Source organism: Musca autumnalis, unplaced genomic scaffold, assembly GCF_047663935.1.
Source record: "Musca autumnalis isolate F117 unplaced genomic scaffold, ASM4766393v1 scaffold_1, whole genome shotgun sequence".
In the NCBI taxonomy this organism is placed as follows: Eukaryota; Metazoa; Arthropoda; class Insecta; order Diptera; family Muscidae; genus Musca; species Musca autumnalis.
In genome coordinates, this window is record NW_027411644.1 from 66,989,544 (window position 1) to 67,010,084 (window position 20,541).

At 33.3% G+C, this 20,541-nt stretch overlaps 2 protein-coding genes across 2 annotated transcripts in view; both read right to left on the minus strand.

Annotated features, from left to right (window-relative positions):
• Kyat (Kynurenine aminotransferase) overlaps window positions 1-20,541 on the minus strand; it is a 467,753-nt gene that overhangs the window by 5,046 nt on the left and 442,166 nt on the right. The window lies entirely within an intron of this gene.
• The window catches only part of LOC141400769 (toll-like receptor 5), a 309,334-nt gene continuing 303,565 nt past the window's right edge, over window positions 14,773-20,541 (minus strand). The window contains exon 4 of the mRNA XM_073980260.1: window positions 14,773-18,140. Within this exon, the coding sequence (XP_073836361.1) occupies window positions 16,778-18,091 (1,314 nt within the window). The 5' untranslated portion in view covers window positions 18,092-18,140 and the 3' untranslated portion in view covers window positions 14,773-16,777. The remainder of the gene's footprint in view (window positions 18,141-20,541) is intronic.

A 20,541-nucleotide genomic window follows, 5' to 3' on the forward strand; every position in this document is an offset into this window, starting at 1 on the left:
AAATGCTGATTTGTTCAACACTTTAAAGCAGTTTTCAAGAAACAAATTTTTAACGTGGGAGAGGAGGCGAATCTGTAGTTGTCAGAGGCAAGGATCATTTCAAATTGCATGAAAAGAGTAACAATCAAACAACTAAATCCAATTTTCTAAAAAGTTTCATAAATTGGGCGCAAAATTTGAACGCCAAAAAAGTCTGGAGGGTTCTCCAACACCACTTTTACGGCAAGAATCGCTTTTTTTATTACAGTTAAAATAATTTTGCATCTCAAAACAACAGTCAACTTCATCTTCCGGTATCGAAAATGCGATGTAAACAAACGTTAGTAAGCTCGAATCGACCTAGGAAGAATACAAAACTTGCTAAGGAAAACAGAACATTGGATTTAGTTGTTTGATTGTTACTCTTTTCATGCAATTTGAAGTGATCCTTGCCTCTGACAAATACAGATTCGCCTCCTCTCCCACGTTAAAAATTTGTTTCTTGAAAACTGCTTTAAAGTGTTGAACAAATCAGCATTTTGAAAATAATTCGCCGACAACATCTAAACTAAATTACTCGTTGGACATCGGCGATCTAAAAAAACAACGATTTGTAAAAAGTTTTCCTCAAATTTATACCTGTAAATCCCCAATAATTACCCTGAACCTATCATTATTTCGCACCAAAAATAAGGGAAAAAATTTAAAATTTTACAAATTTTTATTTTGTCGCAAAATCAAATAATTGATATATTGATATCATGGGGAGTGTCCAACTCCAAAATTCTAAAATCCTATAAAAGTCATCTGAATTATGAAAAAATTACAAATTTACATATGAACCTATGTTTATTTCGGGCACTGTAGCTATCGCAGTACTCATTACAATAGTAATATTTTGGAAAAAAATCCTATACATTTTAACTTTTGTATTAAAAAAGACTGTATGTAGCTACATACACTCCACGTCAGTAGGATAGAACACCTACTTTTTTGTTAATGTTCGCTTATTTATCCCAAAACGAATGAATCTTCGTTTTTAATTTTGTGGGGATTTAAAGCCTATGATGTTCCGTATCAAACACAGAAAAAATTATGTTTCCAGCTTTTCGCGAAATGATTTTCTGATCATTTTTCCGATAGTACTATGAAAAATAGGCATTTATTTTTGGTCATCAGGATAGAACAGTCATTTTATTTTCGTGAATTGTTGAGATATTAACGCCGAATTTTCTTTCAGTCGATAAAGCGGCGTTTTCTTATAATTTTTCACCAATAAAGCCATATAAATAATTCCGCGGACGCCGAAATAACAGCGTAAACGGGTTTAAATTGACAGATAATAGAAACATCTCGGAATATCAATAAGAGTCGCGCAGGTATGTCATATTTCTTCACAATAAGATAGAATATGACATAGACAACCTCGACAGATACAATCGAGTACTTCGGATGCTGAAAAGATGGAACATTTTTAAAATAAGAATTGAAAACGTCAACATTTCTTATAAAAACCTTGATTTTTTCTTCAATAAAATGATGTTTCCGCGAACAAGTCTGCCGTTTAAAGGTTTGGAAATATGCTCCACATTTAGAGGAAGATAATCTGATATGAAAACAACCGCTATTTTAATACACTGAGCGAAATTTTAGCACATTTTCATAGTACTATCGGAAAAATGATCAGAAAATCATTTCGCGAAAAGCTGGAAACATAATTTTTTCTGTGTTTGATACGGAACATCATAGGCTTTAAATTCCTACAAAATTAAAAACGAAGATTCATTCGTTTTGGGATAAATAAGCGAACATTAACAAAAAAGTAGGTGTTCTATCCTACTGACGTGGAGTGTATATAAACTCCTGCCACCTGTAGTCTTTCTTAATTGATTATGTTCCTTTGTTTCTAGTCCCGTATATTTTGCTTCGGACTCTCATATTTATAAAGAAACTATACAAAAACTTCAGAATAAAATAAAAGATGTTGAACTGCAACTACTGCAGGCTAGTACTACAGTAGAAGCGACTAAAAAAATATTTACAAGTGGCCAAATTAGGAAACTAGAAACCAACAGCCGTGTAGAGTGGAAATGGGAAGACATTTCTAATGCCATATGCTTGCACGCTGCTGGTCCACGTGCATATAGGCATCTCTATAAGAAAGGTCACCCACTACCCCATGTTGCTACATTACAACCTTGGTGCAACAAAATCAGTTTGGAAGAAGGCCTGCTCTCAACATCCATTAGTTTTATGAGCGAAGTAAATATGTCGGCGGTGGAGAAAATGTGCGTCCTTTCATTCGATGAAATGAAGGTAACCGAGACATTCGAATATAATATGCGCCAAGATTTTGTACGGAAACCGGCAAACTTGGTACAAGTTGTAATGGCAAGCGGATTGAAGAAATCGTGGAAGCAGCCCGTCTATTACAACTTTAATCAAAAAATGACGGAGATCATACTGTTTAGCATTATTGAGGCACTTTGGAGAGCAGGATACATTGTGGTGGCTACTGTATGCGACATGGGATCCTCAAATCGAAAAATGTGGAATGATTTGGGTATTACACCTGGTAAGTACCTCCATGCCAGACATCCACTACACATAACACAATGTTCACATATAAATTCGTTAACACATCCAAATATGTTTATAACGAACAGCGGCTTATATGGTATGAGAAATGTTCTTCATACCATGCAACGAGGTAATGCGAATATGCGCCACATGTGTTAAGTCCCGGTCCACACTAGCGTGAATTTCATTAAAAAATTCATGAAATTAGGCGTTCTTAAATCGAATTCCCCACTACACCAATTTTATGATTTTACTCTACTATGGAAGTCGACTCTTTTTCTTGTATTTTAGTACATAAAAAAACAAATGGGCTGACTTCCGTATCGTCATTTGCTTTGTGTTGTTTAATATTCGTCAAAATATTTCAGTTGCAAACTGAAGAATTGTTCCTCGAAAATGCAACTAAATGCATCAGAAGTAAAAATTATACATGTTTGCATTTTACCTGCGTATTCATCTCCAAAACACAGATCATGTCTGTTAAATTTTTATACCCTCAGCCTTTAGGCAAAAGAGGGTATTTACACTTTGATACGACCAAAAATGTGCCTCATCGAAATAATGGTTTTAGACCCAAGTATGTTTGTACGATATCCGTTATAGACAATTTTGAGTAGATCTAGCAATGCCCGTCCGTCTGTCTGTCTGGCAGGCTGGTGCGCACGATAACTCTCGAACGGATCAATCGATTCGGTTCAAATTTTGGGTATCGAAATATTTTGTCCAGATTCGATTTAAGTTCGAAGAAGGGCCATATAGGTCCACTCCTTCAGGTACCTCCCCCACAAATGTTCAAAAATTGTCGCAAAAATTGTGCGCACGATAACTCTTGATGGGAGTGACCGATTTGGTCCATACTTTACACATTCCCATAATATCTACCAGATTAGATCAGGTTCGAATATGGACTATATTTGTCCACTCCATCCCGTACCTCCCACACGAATTTTGGATAAGTTCACTTTAAGACCTGATATTGAATCACTTTGATTTTTGTTGAAGCAACTTACATTCGCTGCCTCAATTACGATGGTAAAAGTTGTTTCAGGGACAAGTCCATACTTCTTGAGAAAACAGCCCGAAGGGTGTAAAAACCCCCTATGGCACCCCCATGGCCTATGTCGGTCCATTCCTTTAAGTACCTTTTCCGCAAAATTTTTGAACTCTAATCCTAATCAACATTTTTGTCGATTCATACGAACAAAATTTTGAAACCCCCTAAATACATAAGTTTTTTTTGTGAAAAAAGTGTTTCAATTTGCACAGGCTGAGGGTATATCTTTGTCGGCAAAGCCGACTGATACTCTTTTACTTGTTTTAATATTTATTAGCTTGAAGTAATATGTATTTTATTATCCAGAGAACCCATGGTTTCAACATCCCACTATGCCCGAATGCAAGATATTTACATTCTTCGACGTGCCACATCTTCTAAAATTAATTAGAAACCATTACATAGACACTGGATTAATGTACAAAAATAAATTATTAACATGCAACACCGTAAGAACATTAATGAATCATACGAATAAATCCGACTTATCCATTACTCATAAACTAACCGATGAACATCTAACGGTTAAATGGGCGGGTATGGAATTTTTTATTATATTCAATATTTATAACATTAAAAATATTTAACAATTTACGTAGGCAAAAAGTGAACCTAGCCGCACAGCTATTTTCACACACCACCGCAAACGCCATTGCGTGGTGTTATTCAAAGAGCATCGAGATGGACAATGCTTTGGAAACCTCTGAACTTATACAGTTAATCAACGATTGGTTCGATGTACACAACTCATCCTTAAGTACGTTCGGGCTACCAGGAAAAGTAAAAAAATTCTACGGAAATTTCATAAAACATATACTTATATATTATATGCAATTTATATTAGGAACCATATGGCCTAAAATTAGAAGACCAGAGACAAATACTGGATAGAATGAACGAATATATGTCCAAACCAATTATTCCCTCCAAAAATAATCTTGAGATATTTCAAACTGGTATTTTGATTTCGAACAATGACCTTATAATGCTGCAAGAATATTTGAAGAAGTATGATTTTGATTACATCTTGACAAGAAGACTGAATCAAGACGTGTTAGAAAACTTCTTTGGTGCAATGAGAAGTAAAGGTGGTTTAAATGACCACCCTTCACCTCAAGATTTCGTGTACAGGATACGAAAATACATACTGGGTTACTAATGGTAATTTTTCTTTTGTCTCAATTTTATAATTTTTTTTTGTTTTAGCAAAAAATACTGAAATACTTTCGGAGAAAGGAAATGTTGAAGTAGAATCCACTGAGTGGATAGATGCCAACACCCCCACGCCATCTGTTTTTCAACAAGAGGTCGAAGAACAGTGGGAAGATCAACAGGAAACTACCGAGTACGATGAACTACTTCTTCCACCATCAACTGAAATGTCGGAATTAAGTGACCTATGTGTCTCGAATTTGAATGACTTTGAAGAGGGTGCCTTAGAGAAGGTATCGGGGTACGTTATTCGAAAGCTCCATCTTTATGATTACCAATGTCAGTCAAGTTCACACACATGGGTGGACCAAGTTTCCAAAGGTTCTTTAATTAAACCTTCGGAAGAATTTTTGTCAATAATAAAGCCTTTGGAGTTACTATTCAATAATGTTAATGGAAAGGAAATTTCTCATATCTCAAAACTGCGACAGCTTTTGATAAGAAGCAGCTCACACGTTGACCTACCTGAAAAAGTGAAGGAATTATTTTTCAAATGCCGCATGTTTTTCAGACTTAGGCAAATGAACAAGCAATTAGAAAAACAGAAAGTATATAATATATATAATATTATAGACACGGTTAGTATTGATACTTCCACGTTATATACATTTACATTATACTTCAATCTCATTTCTTTTTCAGATTATTGCTTAACGGTTAACTGCAATTTTTGAACACAGTTCGGAAGATTTCGCAATTTAACTGCGTTATTCTGTTTTATTTTAACTTGCAACTAATTTTCTTACTTATGCTTAATTCACTTGAATACAATTTGTTTTTGCATTTATGCATTATTTACTTACAATTAAATCGTTTAATAATAATAATTATTTGAAATAAATAATAACTATCATATCTAAAAATTAATACCATTGAAATATGCCAATTTATTCTACAGCCGAAATAATTCGTACCGTCATCGTTTATATCGACAATAGGTTTTACGAACATCTAATAATTCAGATACATCCAAAGAAGCATTTATTGTAATTATAACCTACGCCACTATGTAGTGAGTGGTGTGGACGGATGTCACACAGAGGAAGAGGTATATTGATTGATTTCGGTCAACCTTTTATAGCTGGTTTACATTAACGAAATCCAATCGATTTCAACGTTCATTTCCTTTGCTCAAGTGGAAAATGAAATCCTATTGATTTCAGATGAGTTTTCACTTATCGTAATGTAAGCCACCTATGTTTCTAATGCAAATACTACAAAAAACCTTAGTTGGGGTTTGTGTTGTGTGATCGAATTTGGATTGTATTTCCTGACATCATCTAAATCTACCTTTTTTGCACTGATCAGAGCTTTATCTCCATACGAATTTTGCTTTGATGTCTTCAGCAATATTCAAGCTCTAAGATAGTGGAACTTAAGTGTCAAACAGACGAACTAGGAAAAACTTCATCTGGCGCATTAAAATCGATGAAATAGATAACTTTACATAATTTATGGATCTCCGGTCAATACCAGCTAAACTATCTGAACCAAGTAAACTTTCGCAAAAAAATTAGAAATAATATGCTCAGCACATATGATGCGAAACATATACAAATTATTGAATTTTTAGATATATTATACATCTACAGGCAATAAATGCAGTTTATGTGTGGCTTATTAATATAAATATTTCTTTCCTGCTCATACCTACAAGTTTGTTTCAGAGGTTAAAACAATATTGGAATTGGTTTCAGAGATATTGCCCCGATTTCCTCTAAAAAAGTCAATATTTGACCATGTTTAGATGAGGCCATTAACTCGATCTAAAATCTGTTCGCCAAGGCGATCAAATACTAGTGATATAGGAAAATACCAATGCCTAAATTGTGCAATTATATTTCCATGGTTTTGCGGGACGAAAGGGAAAGGTCTAATTATGAAAGTAAAGCTCAGTCGGGTTTTAATCAATACCAAATGTGTTGGTGATGATTGGATGCAACATCAAGTTTTTTGAAAAGGCGCTAAAGTACCCCAATTTTAATAAAATTGAATTTTAATGACAATTATCTATGTTTCTATTTGGTGTAACCTGCTAATCAAGAAGACTAGCAGAACATTAAATCTGTACCAAGTAGGTGTCGACTGTGGTCATCTGATGAAGTCGAAGAAAAGAAGACTTAAAATATCGTGCAACTTTACATTCCTTAATCATAGTTTCCAGTTTTCTATTTGACATAGCTTTGAAAGCCACGGTGGATAAATGTTATTAAAAGCTATTGAAATCCTAAACGAAATGTTGATTCGTGAAAACTTATGCACATTCTTTTGTTCGTTCTGTACAATACGGAAATACGGTATGTAGGACGATAGGGTTGGACAACTTAATTACCACTCATAATTTGTCGACTGACGCGTGAAGATGTTTCTTACAAACAATGTTTTCGGAAAACTTTTAAACACACAGATCTAAGTTATACTAAAAACACATGGTAGAATAAGAAAAGGTAGCAGCAATACACAGCTGACTGAACTGGGTTGTAACGCTAGTGTCAAATTTCATATGACATTTTATACATTTATTTCTATTTCGATGTACATTAGGGACATATATTTTTTGAGAAAAAAATATCATTTCCAAAAAAACGGGTGAAGTGAATAAATATGATACACCCTGTATTGATTGCGGTGGGTGATTCTTTATCCTTGATGTATGACATTATAATTGGTTCCTATAATACTAACCCTGCGTTTACACCAGACAGTTTGTCTTCAAATATAACTCTGATTTACTAACACATACATAAATTTGTCGGCTGTCTTCCAGCTGTCCATCACTTTTTCACAGACAGTGGGGTTAACAAATTTTTGGCATTTTTTTGTAAAAATGTGTGAGATAATAATTGAAATGTCTTGAAAACAAAAGAACATGAACAAAAACAATATATGTGAACGGAAAACAAAAGACATAATTTTTCGTAGACGCGTTCCATAAATGGTTAAGAATTCCTCTTTTAAAAATCAAGGCCTGGGTACATAAGCTGCTTTGCCTGGTTGCCTTGCTTTCCTGATTCATTTCTGACATAATAAAAATAAAAGAATAAAGAAGGCCTAGCAAATTTCGAACTGGGTTGCCCTTTTCCTTTTTATTCTTTTATCAGAAGTAAGCAAGGTAAGCAGGTAAGGCAGCTTATGTACGCAGGCCTTCAGAGCTCTACATTTGCGCTAAGGCGAGTAAATCGTTCTACAAAATTTGACAATTCGTGTGAGAAGAATAAATTTTTTTACAAAAACAGGGGGTAAAAGAATCATTTTTCATTTCAAATTTTCATACAACAAGAATTCAGCCCCAGATTTGAACTAAACAGACAAGAAACAAAGCAAGTTAAATAAAACACTGTAAAAAGTCCCGGGCCACACTAGACTAATTTCACTGAAATTTTGACATGAAATTATGCGTCTCTAGATCGAGTTCCATAGTAGAGTAAAATCATGAAATTGCTGTAGTGGGGAATTCGACCTAAGAACACCTAATTTCATGATATTTTTTAATGAAATTCACTCTAGTGTGGACCGGGACAAAAGCAACCAATTCCGAATTCGTCTTGGCCGTTCTTTACATATTTCAGGATTTCGTGAAATCCAATGGAGTTCGGAGCATGAGGGTAAACCAGCAATTCAACTATGAGAACAGTTCACAACATTTGCCATTTCTACAATTTTAACTGCTTTAGCACAATTTTTCAAAAAAGGGTTCCCGTACTCTAAAAACGCTTAAAACTTCACTTCTCTTTAAATAAAAATAGCATTATATATAGAAAAAAGCTTCTGAAACATGGACGTGTTTTCGGCTTTACAGCACGATGTTGCATCATTCGTAGGATATTTTGATCTTCTTTATTAAATACCTCCAAGCAAGATCTATTTACCAGGTCACGTAAGTAGCAGAAAAACAACTCTTTTTTTGGCCGATCAAGATGTCAAAGTGTATGTTTTCATTTTCATACAATTTATTGTCACCTTATAATTTCATCATGCCTTCCAGTACTTACCATAAAATTAGCCACAAAATAATTAAAAAGAAAAACAATTTGTAAATGTTTTTTCGTCTTTTGTCTGCTTTTTTGATATTTAATTTTCTTATCAAAATAATTGTTTACAACTAACAACAGTTTTGTTACAATTAAAAAAAAATGTAAAAAAATAAAGATTCAGAATTCGAAAAGTTAGTACCGAAAATTATTCAGTTAGTATTAAAAAATAAAGTAATAAGTTATTAAACAAATTAAATAGAATAAAAAAATTTAAAATAAGGGTGGATGATATGGATGGAGTTGGTTGTGCCTTGGTTACTATTGTTTTAATGTTTAATTTATGTTTTACATATTTCATTATAATCCAATTTTCTTGTTTTAAATAGAACTGAACAAAAAAACATTTCAATTTACATTGGTATTATTTAGAAAACGTTTATGGTTATGTTGAAACAGAAATGTCACGAACAGCTGACGCATGCCACATTTAATGAGCAACTACATAATTACAATTGAATGATATTTGGATATAATTTTGTTTCGTTAAAGCTGCTCATCTACTTCAATAACTTAAATCACAGTTTTATCTAAGAGGTTTATGCAAAGTTATTAAAAAAAATTAAGTGTATATGAAGTGAGGGAGACATGTGACATTTGATATGTGGTTATATGTATAGTTTTATGCGGATTTTAATTACATTTCTTTTTCAAAAATATAACTGATTTTTATTAATGTTATATTCTATATTTGTTTTTCTTGTTTTATTTCGAGGTTATAGTTTTGTATATGCATTTAAAGTGAAACAATAATATTAATAAGTACATTTTGTGTTATTTATATAAAAAGAGTGAAAATAAACTGTTAGAACTATATATTAATTATATTAATAAAAATTATGGCCTAATTTTGTATTTATAAAGTTTAAATAATTTTTGATAAATTTTTTTCTGAAATTGTCTTCATTTTCTTTAATTATAAATGCAGTTGTGGTCTTTTTTCTTAAAAAGAAATTTATAACAGTTTTTGTTATTGACAGGTAAAAAGGATAGTGAATTGAGTAATATTGAACTGAGTAGTAGTAAAAACAGGGATTATGCAGTTAATGAGAACGGCTGGTTGCTTTAAAAGCATTTTAAATTTAACATGTTTTATAAAACATGTATCGTTTATACTTTGTTTACATTTACGAAATCCACTCGATTTCAACTGGATTTCATTTGACGTTTGAGCAATGGAATTGACAGTTGAAATCGAGTGGATTTCGTAAATGTAAACCAAGCATAAGTGGTCAAGTCCAATTTGTACAAACTTTTACAAAATAATGTTCGATAACAAACTTGTTTAATAAAATAGAAATGAGAAGTAGTTGCAAGTACTTGCAATACTTTTTACTTGCGAAGTTATCGAACATACCTAATATCTGTCAAATAAATGACGTAAACTCCTAAAACACCTGTTTTTGTAACATGTTGCTAGAAAATACAAAAAGTAAAGGGTTGTTTACACCATCTATCAATGTCGTATGAGATGCCAAATTTTCTACCTGCGAATGTTGTACACATAGTGTAACCACTATGAAAATTTTCATCTATCAAAATGATTTGGCAACTCATATGTAAATTTTTCATTTAGGGAGCGCTCTATTTGATACGGCATTCTCGTATGTAAACATAAATTTATCAGCTGTTTTCTGGCATTCTCAAACAAAAAATGAAAAACAAAATCTTTTAAAAAAGAAAAATGGAAAGGAATGTATATTTAAATATTCAGTAAAGTAAATAAATGGCGTTTATAATGTTATTTTCAGATCGATTGGTCGAAAGAAGCAGTCTTTGAAATGATTGTTTGGTGGCAAAAACATGAATGCCTCTATAACTCCAAACACCAATTCAGTTTCCTTCAACCAAAATTAAAATTTGCGCAAAATTGCCACTCAACTATAAATGTAAATAATGACAAAAACAGCTGTTTTTATATTTATAGGTTATGTCATACGAAAATAACACTTGCAGGTATGAACGCACAAATTGAAAGTTGTATGGATGACGTCAATTTTGACAAACATAGAGAATGTCGAATGGGTGAAAGAAATGGCAGCTCATATGACATTGATAGATGGTGTAAACAGCCCTTAAGCTGGCACAAGAAACAAAGACATAAATACAACAAGATAAGACATTTTTTTGCTATCATTCTTCAGTGAATGGCTTTTGAATTTAACATAATGTTATATTACGATATGGTGATATAACATTTTTTTCTTTTATACATTTTTACGTATTTAACCGAATTTACCGATCCAATTGACATGGAATTATTCTTGAATAGATCATTGAATTCATAAATTTCGTTTCTGATACCATTACATGAAATGTTCCTCCTTGGTTGCGATTTTGAATTAACTGCATCCTGTTAAGGGTAATGTTTCTATACAAAGTTTCGTAAACATTTTTTTGTTGCATGCATTTTGTCTAGTCTTAGTTGTATTTATGTCTTTGCAAGAAACAAGGTAGGTGCATCGGTGAATTGCTACAGCAAAAATAATTTAAAATGTCAAAATTTGTAAACAAGCCGAAAAAATTAAATTTGCTTTGATATACAAAGTTGATTTTAATCTACCAAGACTAATGCTTGGTTTACATTTACGAAATCCACTCGATTTCAACTGTCAAATCCATAGGGTAAACGTCAAATGAAATCCAGATATGGAATTGACAGTTGAAATCGAGTGGATTTCGTAAATGTAATCTTAGCATAATATTTACGATATCTAAACGATAACATAATTCTTTAGTTGCTCATTCGTTAGCATTAGTAGGATAATGTGCAAACATTTTCAATATTAAACAATAAATTTGTAATTTGCCGTATGTTTTTTGAGATGAATTCAATTTACAATAATTTCTTTTGACGTTTGAAATTCGATCAGATGGGCTAATGCATATACCTTGGTAATTGTGCTATGAAAAAAAAAAATCAGCTGACTGCCATTTAAATCCTGCAAAGGTATATCTAAATGCAATGAGATTTGTACTGGATTTATTAAATCCAGTTGAGGATTTATGGCTTGTCTAAATGAGCTATTAGTCTTGGTTGGTTAAAACCAATGCATATTTATACAAGGTAGAAGTGACAATCAGCTGTATTCTTACTTATTTTGTAAATTTAGTTTTCAAAATGTAATAGGGTCTACTCACGAAATTTGAAACTTCGAAATTTGGGACCATAAAATTCTTCTTTTCACCGTAAACGTGTAATAACAATGACCTACGACAGTTCTGTATGCTTTATATTTACATTTTGATTCTACTTTGTTCTATTTTAGAGGATTTTCAAAATGTATTTATGTTTTTCCTGAACAAATTTTTGCAACGACCCTATTATTCAATATTTATCTTTGACAATTAATTTTCATTAACAACAATGTTGTTTTTGTAAATTTGTTAGTTGTTGTAATTCATGCATTTACCTTATATGAATATGCCTTGGTTAAAATCAGCTTTGTGTATCAAAGCAAAATTAATAGGTCTGTACGATAAATTCGCAAGTAAAAAGTACTTGCAAGTACTCAGCAAGTTCTCAGTAACTTCTCTCCACTATTTTTACTCTCTCGAAGCTAAAACATTACAGAATGTTATCGAACAACAATTTGCAAAAACTTGCAAGAAGTCAGCTGATTTGACAAACAAGAATTTTGGCGGATAAAATTTAATTTAACAATCGAAAGTTATTTGATTATCCATTGCTACAAAACTATTCTCTTTCCATATCATAAATTAACGGCTGGCCGTCCACATAGTGGTCCTCCTACTCCATGGATGCGCCGCTTTTTGCTGGGATTTGATACCTAAAGTGGGGTACACACGATCAGTTTTGACTGTCAGTTTTGCTCAAATAATCGGTTGCTTGCCAGTTTGGCCGTTCATTTTTGTCAGTCATCAGGCAACCACAAAATATTTTTTGGTTGCTGGACAGTTTGACACTTATCGATATTTCCGAAAAATCGACAGTCAAAACTGATCGTGAGTACCCCGCTTTAGAAATAAAACAATCATCACAAACTACAAAATAAGTTATTTTAGTCCCGGGCCACACTACAGTATTTGCACAGAAATTTTGATATGAAATTATGCGTCTCTAGATCGACGTCCATAGTAGAGGAAAATTATAAAATTGCTGTAGTGGGGAATTCGATTTAAGAACACCTAATTTCATGAAATTTTTTAATGAAATTCACGCTAGTGTGGACCGGGACTTACAAAATAAATCGTTTTCCATAATTTATTTATGTAGTTATCTCTTCTCTTTTTTATCTTGTAATTAGTTTAATAACCAAATGTTTGTTTATGTTTTGCCAGGAAGTGCAAAGTCCGCCACAAAACATTCGAATTTAAATCAGCTGATCAAACTTGCAAATTCTTACAAGGAAAATTTTGCTTGTAAAAACTTGCCAGTTCTCAGTAACAAAAGTCTCCAAATCTCTCCAAAATGCTCTCGAAATTCGCTCTCTTTTACTTTACAAGTTTGTTATCGAACAGCATTTTGTAAAAGTTTTTACAAACTTGTACAAACTTTTGGGTTATCGTACAGACCTAATTTCTTCGCCTTGTTTTTGTATTTTCTAGCAACATGTTGCAATAAAACAGAGTTGTATGCGAGGTTGTATACAATTCCACACTACAGCTTTTTGCCGACACAAATCCACCAAAAATGCAGTGTTGTGTTCGATGTATGTGCAAAAAAATGCAACTATGCTCAAAAAGTACGAAAAGTTGCAACTGTTTTTACAATAGAGTTTGTCGTGTTTTACACTTTTACGATTGGTTGTATGAGATATTATGGCCTTTATAAATCTAAAGTTATTTGAAAATCATAAAATTATATATTTTTTTACATTAGACACTTTTTTAACAAAAAGTACGATTGATACCATGATACAAAAAATTAGCCCTGCGTGTAAAATATACGAATATGAGCAAAGAGGGGATGATATCTCATACGAGAAATCGTACAAGTGTAAAACACGACTTTATTACATTTTCGGTAAATGTTTTCTTTGCTCATTATATCCCAGCAAAAAGTTTGCATCCACGGAAGCAGTTAAATCACTGGTGCAAGTGTCACGAAGTGCTTCTTTTTCTATGAATTCCTCAGTGAATTTTACAAGGGAGCGCGCAGAAAGGAAGCACTCCATTTTGCTTCCGCAGCACGCATTTAGGAAGCACTCCATTTTGCTTCCGCAGCACGCAGCTAGGAAGCACTACATTTTTACAATTTTTACCACTTTTACGAGTTTTGCGTTCCCGTACACAAAATTTGTATGAAAATCGTTTACGACTTTTACCACTTTGTAAAGTACGGGAACAGGCCATTAATAAGACATTTTAATTTTATTCTTATAGGCCGTTTATATATAACAAGGTTAACCCAGTGGGTCTGGGTTTCAAATGTCATTTCCATTGTATATACTTCAAACAAATCCTCATAAAGAAGGTTAACCCTGCAAAAAACTATAATATAAACGCCGTATTACTTTAATTTCATTTGTTGAATGAAAATTGAATTTTTTATCGTTTATAGATAAAAGTGCTTGTTGGATGTAATCCAAATGTGAGGAAAAGGATTGCCTTTTTCATTAGTCCACTGGAAGCGCATCCATGCATGTAATGAAATCCTCACTCCAACTTGCACCACTTCCATTTTTTTTTGCTGGGATATGCATTTTGTCCCATATTTTTTGTTTTCCAATCAATCACAATAGGCCTGTTCGATAAGTTCGCAAGTAAAAAGTATTTGCAAGTTCTTACAAGTACTTCTCATTTCTCATTATATATAACCGGATTTAACAAACCCACTGGGTTTCAAATGTCAATTCCACTACATATACGGCAAACAAATCCTCATAAAGAAGGTTAACCCTGCAAAAGGCTATAATATAAACATGGCCTTAGTTACCATTTTAATTTTTGATATTTATGTGTTATTTTTTTTTGATATTTATGTGTTATTTTGTATGTATACGTAAACAAACATCAGCTGACAGTTTATATCCTCGAAAAGCTAAGTGTAACCAGCAAAGATTAACCCACTGGATCTATTAAAACCCAGTGGGTTAACCTTCAATAGTTTAACCGGGGTATTATTTTAGTATCCTGATAATGCGCTAAATTCGGCTAATAGTACGCTTACACTAGAGTTTTTTTGCCGGGTTAACCCACTTTATGAGGATTTATTTGACGTTTGCGCTATGGAATTGACATTTGAAACCAAAACCCACTGGGTTAATCCGGTTAAGTGTAACCGGGGTATAATGAGGTCATATCTAAATGGCCTATATTTCAAATAAATCCAGATAATGCACTTAAACATCGTATAATAGTACGTTTAGACTGTGGTGGATTTAGCAAATCCAGTCGATTTAAGTTGTCATTTTCATACAATAAATGTAAAATAAATCGAGATAATGCTCTTAAACATGTTATAAGTGTATAGTCTAACAGGCGTTTTAGTGTATAGTCTAAACCAAGTTTTAGAGAATTGATTTAAATCTTATTTACACTGATACCAAAAGACAAGTGTTTTGGATAGATACGTAATTTATTTGACAGATATTTAGACTATGCTGGATTTAGCAAATCGAGTCGATTTAAATAGTAATTTCCATGCATTGATACCAAAAGACAAGTGTTTTGGATAGATAAGTAATTTATTTGAAAGATATTTAATGGAATTAACAACTTAATTGAGAAATGGATAATAGTATGATTGAAAGACGTGCTGTTTACATCAAAGGTCATTTAATGGCCTGTTCCTTTACTTTTGAAAATGGTAGAACCGGCAAAAGTAGTACAAGTTGTAAACTACAGGTGTCTGAAGTAAAGGAACGCTTTCCGAGTAAAAGGAACAGAACTTAATTGCCCAGCAAAATGTTCGAGGCCAAAGATGCCATTCAATCATGGGTGCAAGTGATCTGGCATGTCATCTTTTTAGCATCTTCATCGATGAATTCTATATGAGAGTGAACCCCAAAAGATGCTATTCATTTTTGGATCCAAAGCATGTCATTTACACCAATGCTTTGACATGTAATTTTCACCAATGCTTTGGCATGTCATTTTCACCAACCCTTTGCAATGATATTATCATTATGACAAGGGTTTTAACAACGTTGGTTGTGATTTCGAGTCTCCGACAACATCAAGCCTATTGTAAAATTAAAACACAAAATTAATTTCTATTGGATCGATGGAATGGGTTCAAATGCTAATGAAAAGATCGGATCTTTTACGACTTCGTTTGAACCAATGCAAAATATGCCATGAAATCACGTCATGGCGTGGAAGCCCTTCCTTTAAATTTTTCTGGGTGCCTGTTTAGACTATGCTGGATTTAGCAAATCCAGTCGATTTAAATTGTAATTTCAATATATATCAAATAAATCGAGATAATGCACTTAAACTTGTTATAAGTGTTTGCCCAAAACACTTGTTTTATGTGTCAGTGTACATAGGTTCATTTCCTTAAACTTCTAGATTCGTTCTCTTTTATATCACTGCATAAGGTAATAGTAAAGAATGGTTAAAAATTATTGTTTGTTAGGTAATAATGGCACAGGTTAATTTCTTATATTTTTTGTAATAAGTTTTTTTTTAACAACAAATGAAAAATTATTTATAACATTTGATTTTCTTGTCTTGTTTTTGTTTGTTAATTAAGTGTAAATGGCGCGTTGGTTTCTTTATGTTTTGTTATAATGGATGACTATAATCTATTATTTTCTCTTACGTCTTCGTTTTTTCCCATTTATGATTTTAAGATTAGTTTTTTGTTTGTTTTAATAACTTTTATATATAATTATATTATACACTTATCTTTGATTTATATTTTCGTTTTGTTGTTTGTTTTATTTTTTTCATTTCTAAATCTAGCCAAAATAAAGAAAGTGAATTGAAAAACAAAATGAAATTATATCCCCCTCTAAACATGTACCTCAGGACAATCTTCATCTTTTATGGAAGTGTATTGGACCTTTTTGGCCACATTATCGAACACCGGTGTAATCATGAATTTCAATTTATCGCGGCTAACATAGACCAAGGCAATTACCAGACCCAATAAAATCATGCTGAGAACAATCAACAAGAATATCAGTGTGGCTGTGTGTTGGGCCAAACCGGAATTTTCATGACCACCATCATGGCCCAGACCATAGTGATTATCGCTGGCAGTATTGAACATAATGGTGGCGGCGGCAATGGCTGCACTGCATTTCGACATATCAATTTCCAAAATGGGTAGGGGATTTACATTGTCATGGAAACACATAAGACTTTCCTTGTTGCGCACAGTGACATTTGTCGAATGGATCCAGGTGCGGAAAGCGCTAATTTTACAATCACAAGTAAATGGGTTCAAATTGAAATCCACAATTAAATTGGTGGTGCGATCGGGGCGGGTTTCCAATTGATTTAGTACCATAAGATCACGGGGTTTGACAAATTCAAATTTGTTTCGTTCTAAATCCAAAAATCGCAAATTCTTCAGGCACGAAACCTCAAAGTTGATGTCCTTTAGATAATTATCACCCAAGTGCAAATCTCTGAGGCTGAGTAAATCACAGAACACTTTGCGATCTTTGAAATGGGTTATTTCATTTTGTTCCAAATGCAACTTTTGCAATTTTGTCAATTCGCTGTTCATGAAAATATCGTGCAAATCTTCACTCAGCTGGGGCGAACTGTTGTCATCAAAGGCATCGGTCAAGTGAAGACTTAGCAGGTTTAAGAAATTCGAAAATACCCGAGGATGATGATGATTGACCTCATCATCATCACGGGATATGCTCAAATTGTTGTGATTCAATATCAAACGTTCCACATTTTGAACATGATGATATGATTTGCCACGAATTTCTCGTATATGATTATTACTCATATCGACAATTCGTAGATTTTTGTAGTTATTTATCGAACCAAATACATTCCATGGCAGTTCGGGTATGAAATTCCCAGTGAATATAAGTATTTCCACTTGTTGTGGCATAAATTCTAGAACGCTGGTATTACGCAGGCCGGCATTGGTACAATTTACAATGTATTGCATGGAACCCTCATACATTTCACGTCCACACAGGCAGGTGCTGGGAAAATTGGGACCACAACTCGGACTGACACTAGTAAATGCCCATACATTGTTGCTATTTAGCAGCATGGAGATGGCAGCCATCAGTAGTGGAAAGTGTAAATGTTTTTGTAGTTTTTCGTTGATTCTTGCAGACATACTGTGAGACATTTTCGTTCCAGCGTTGATCAAACTGTAATGTGTGTTGATGTGGGGTAATCTGCAAAAGAAAAGGGAAAGAGGGGGGGAATTAGTTTATTTGAATCATGCGAGGGGAATATGCATTTGAAATATTCAGCCTTAGAGTTGGTTTACATTTACGAAATCCACTCGATTTCAACTGTCAAATCCATAGGTTAAACGTCAAATGAAATCCAGATGAGATTTCATTTGACGTTTGAGCTATGGAATTGACAGTTGAAATCGAGTGGATTTCGTAAATGTAAACTTAGCATTATTCTGAATGTCAACTCCCCTTGAGTTTTGTCGCTCTGCCGTTTCAATTTAAAGGAAATGGTGAGAAAACTCACGGAGAATTTACATTCAGAATATTGTCAGCTTTATTCTGAATGTAAATTCTCCGTGAGGCAAAATATAAAAAAATTGCTTTACTTGCTCCAAAGAAGGTGGCTATTCATAAATTGAGACCCGTGATGAATAAACACCAATCGAAGAGAGATATTTTTGCCCTGAATAGTCAGTACATACCAATATATATACCAATATAATAATGTAGCAATTCGCCTATGTTTCTACCTATGTAATTATACCATTGTACATATGTCGAAGGTCACACTAGAGTGGTTTCATTGAAACTTTTAGGTATTTATAGATCAAGTTCCCCACTACAGCAAATTTATGATATCACTCTACTGTGAAACTCGACCTAGGAACCCTTGTTTTCATGAAATTGTTTCAATGAAACACTCTAGTGTGACCTTCGACTAACTAGGCGTTTACACCAGACAGTTTGTCTTCAAATACAACTCTGATTTACTAACACATACATACATTTGCCGTTTGTCTCCCACCTGTCCATCATTTTTTCACAGACAGTCGTGTTAACAAATTTTTGACATTTTTTATAAAAATGTGTGAGATAATAATTGAAATATGTTGAAAACAAAAGAACATGAACAAAAGCAAAATATGTGAACGGAAAACAAAAAGAAATCGATGATTTTCATTCATAATTTTAGAACTGTTTTTGCAGTTGTCTGTACGCCTACGTCACAGAGGCAAGTTTTGGTTTTTTGACAATCAATACATGAAGTCAACTGTCCTGTCTTTTGTAAACGCAGGGTAAGCAACCTCATTGCCTGGCTTATGCTTGGTTTACATTCGGCGTCATTTCGTGTTTTCGAAGGCGTTTCGTAATTTCACGCGGAATCAAGCAAAATTTATCATGATTTCGCATACAACAATTAAATCATCTCATTTCGTGATTTCAGCGAAATCAACATCGAAGTCACAGTACACATGATATACAACCCTGTTTTTGCCTAAAAAATTACCAAAGGTTGCAACACTTTTCACGTATCACATTAACAAGGTAGATGGTCAACAATGCAAATAAAGGAATAAAGAAGGCCCTTATCTTCTTTATTCTTTTATTTTTATTATGTCAGAAATGAAACAAGGCAAGAAAGCCAGTAGTGCGATTCTGCTTTCCAAATGTGAAATTACATATAAAGGAATACCAGAGCCTTTTCGCAATTCCAACGCCGTTCTCCTTTATAATTTGCCTTCAAAAACCGAATAAAGCAAGCAAAGATTGATTGAGTTTTGGCCTTAATAGATTGGTGTTTTTTCTAATTAAAACGCTTACGGTAAAAACTCAATGGATTTTTGTTGCTTGCTCCGCTTGCTTGGCGTGAAAGCGAGAAATTAAATTGTACTGTTTTCAATAGAACAGAAGTTAAAAATGGTTGAACTTTGGAATTTGTATTAAGCTTGATATTTGACTGTTCATTTGACACAACACAATCAATTTTAACAATAACAACTGGTGGTGACTTTCCTGTTTTCATTTTAAATTAAATTTTTTCGATAAATAATAACAAGAATTATATATAATGTTTGAGGAAAAATTAATAATATGCAAAATACTTTTTTGTTTATCAAAAACATATGATCGCCGGCGCCAAAAATGTCACGCTGCGAAGTGTGATACCAAACGAATAAAGCGTCGTCGTGAAGCAATAATTTTGACATTTGGAAAGCAAGCAGAGCAAACAAGGAGCTGATTGAGTTCCGGCTTTTAATGCAACCGTCCAAGATTATGGAGCATTTACATCAACCTGGTTTCAAAAAAAGTGTCATTTGGTTGTCAATTTAATTGAATATCTTTCAAATAAATGATGTAATGTCATAGACTTGTGCTTTAGTCGCCAGTGTAAATTAGGCTTTAGTTCGAGATAACCCGCAAAAATAACTTCATTATTACAACATGCATGGTTACACTAGAGTTTTTTGCCGGGTTAACCCACTTCGAGAGGATTTATTTGACGTTTGCCCTATGGAATTGACACTTTAAATCAAACCAATCCGGGTAAGTGTAACCGGGGTATTAAATGGCGTTTGCGTGGGTTTATTAAATCCGGCTAAATGCAAACGGGGTA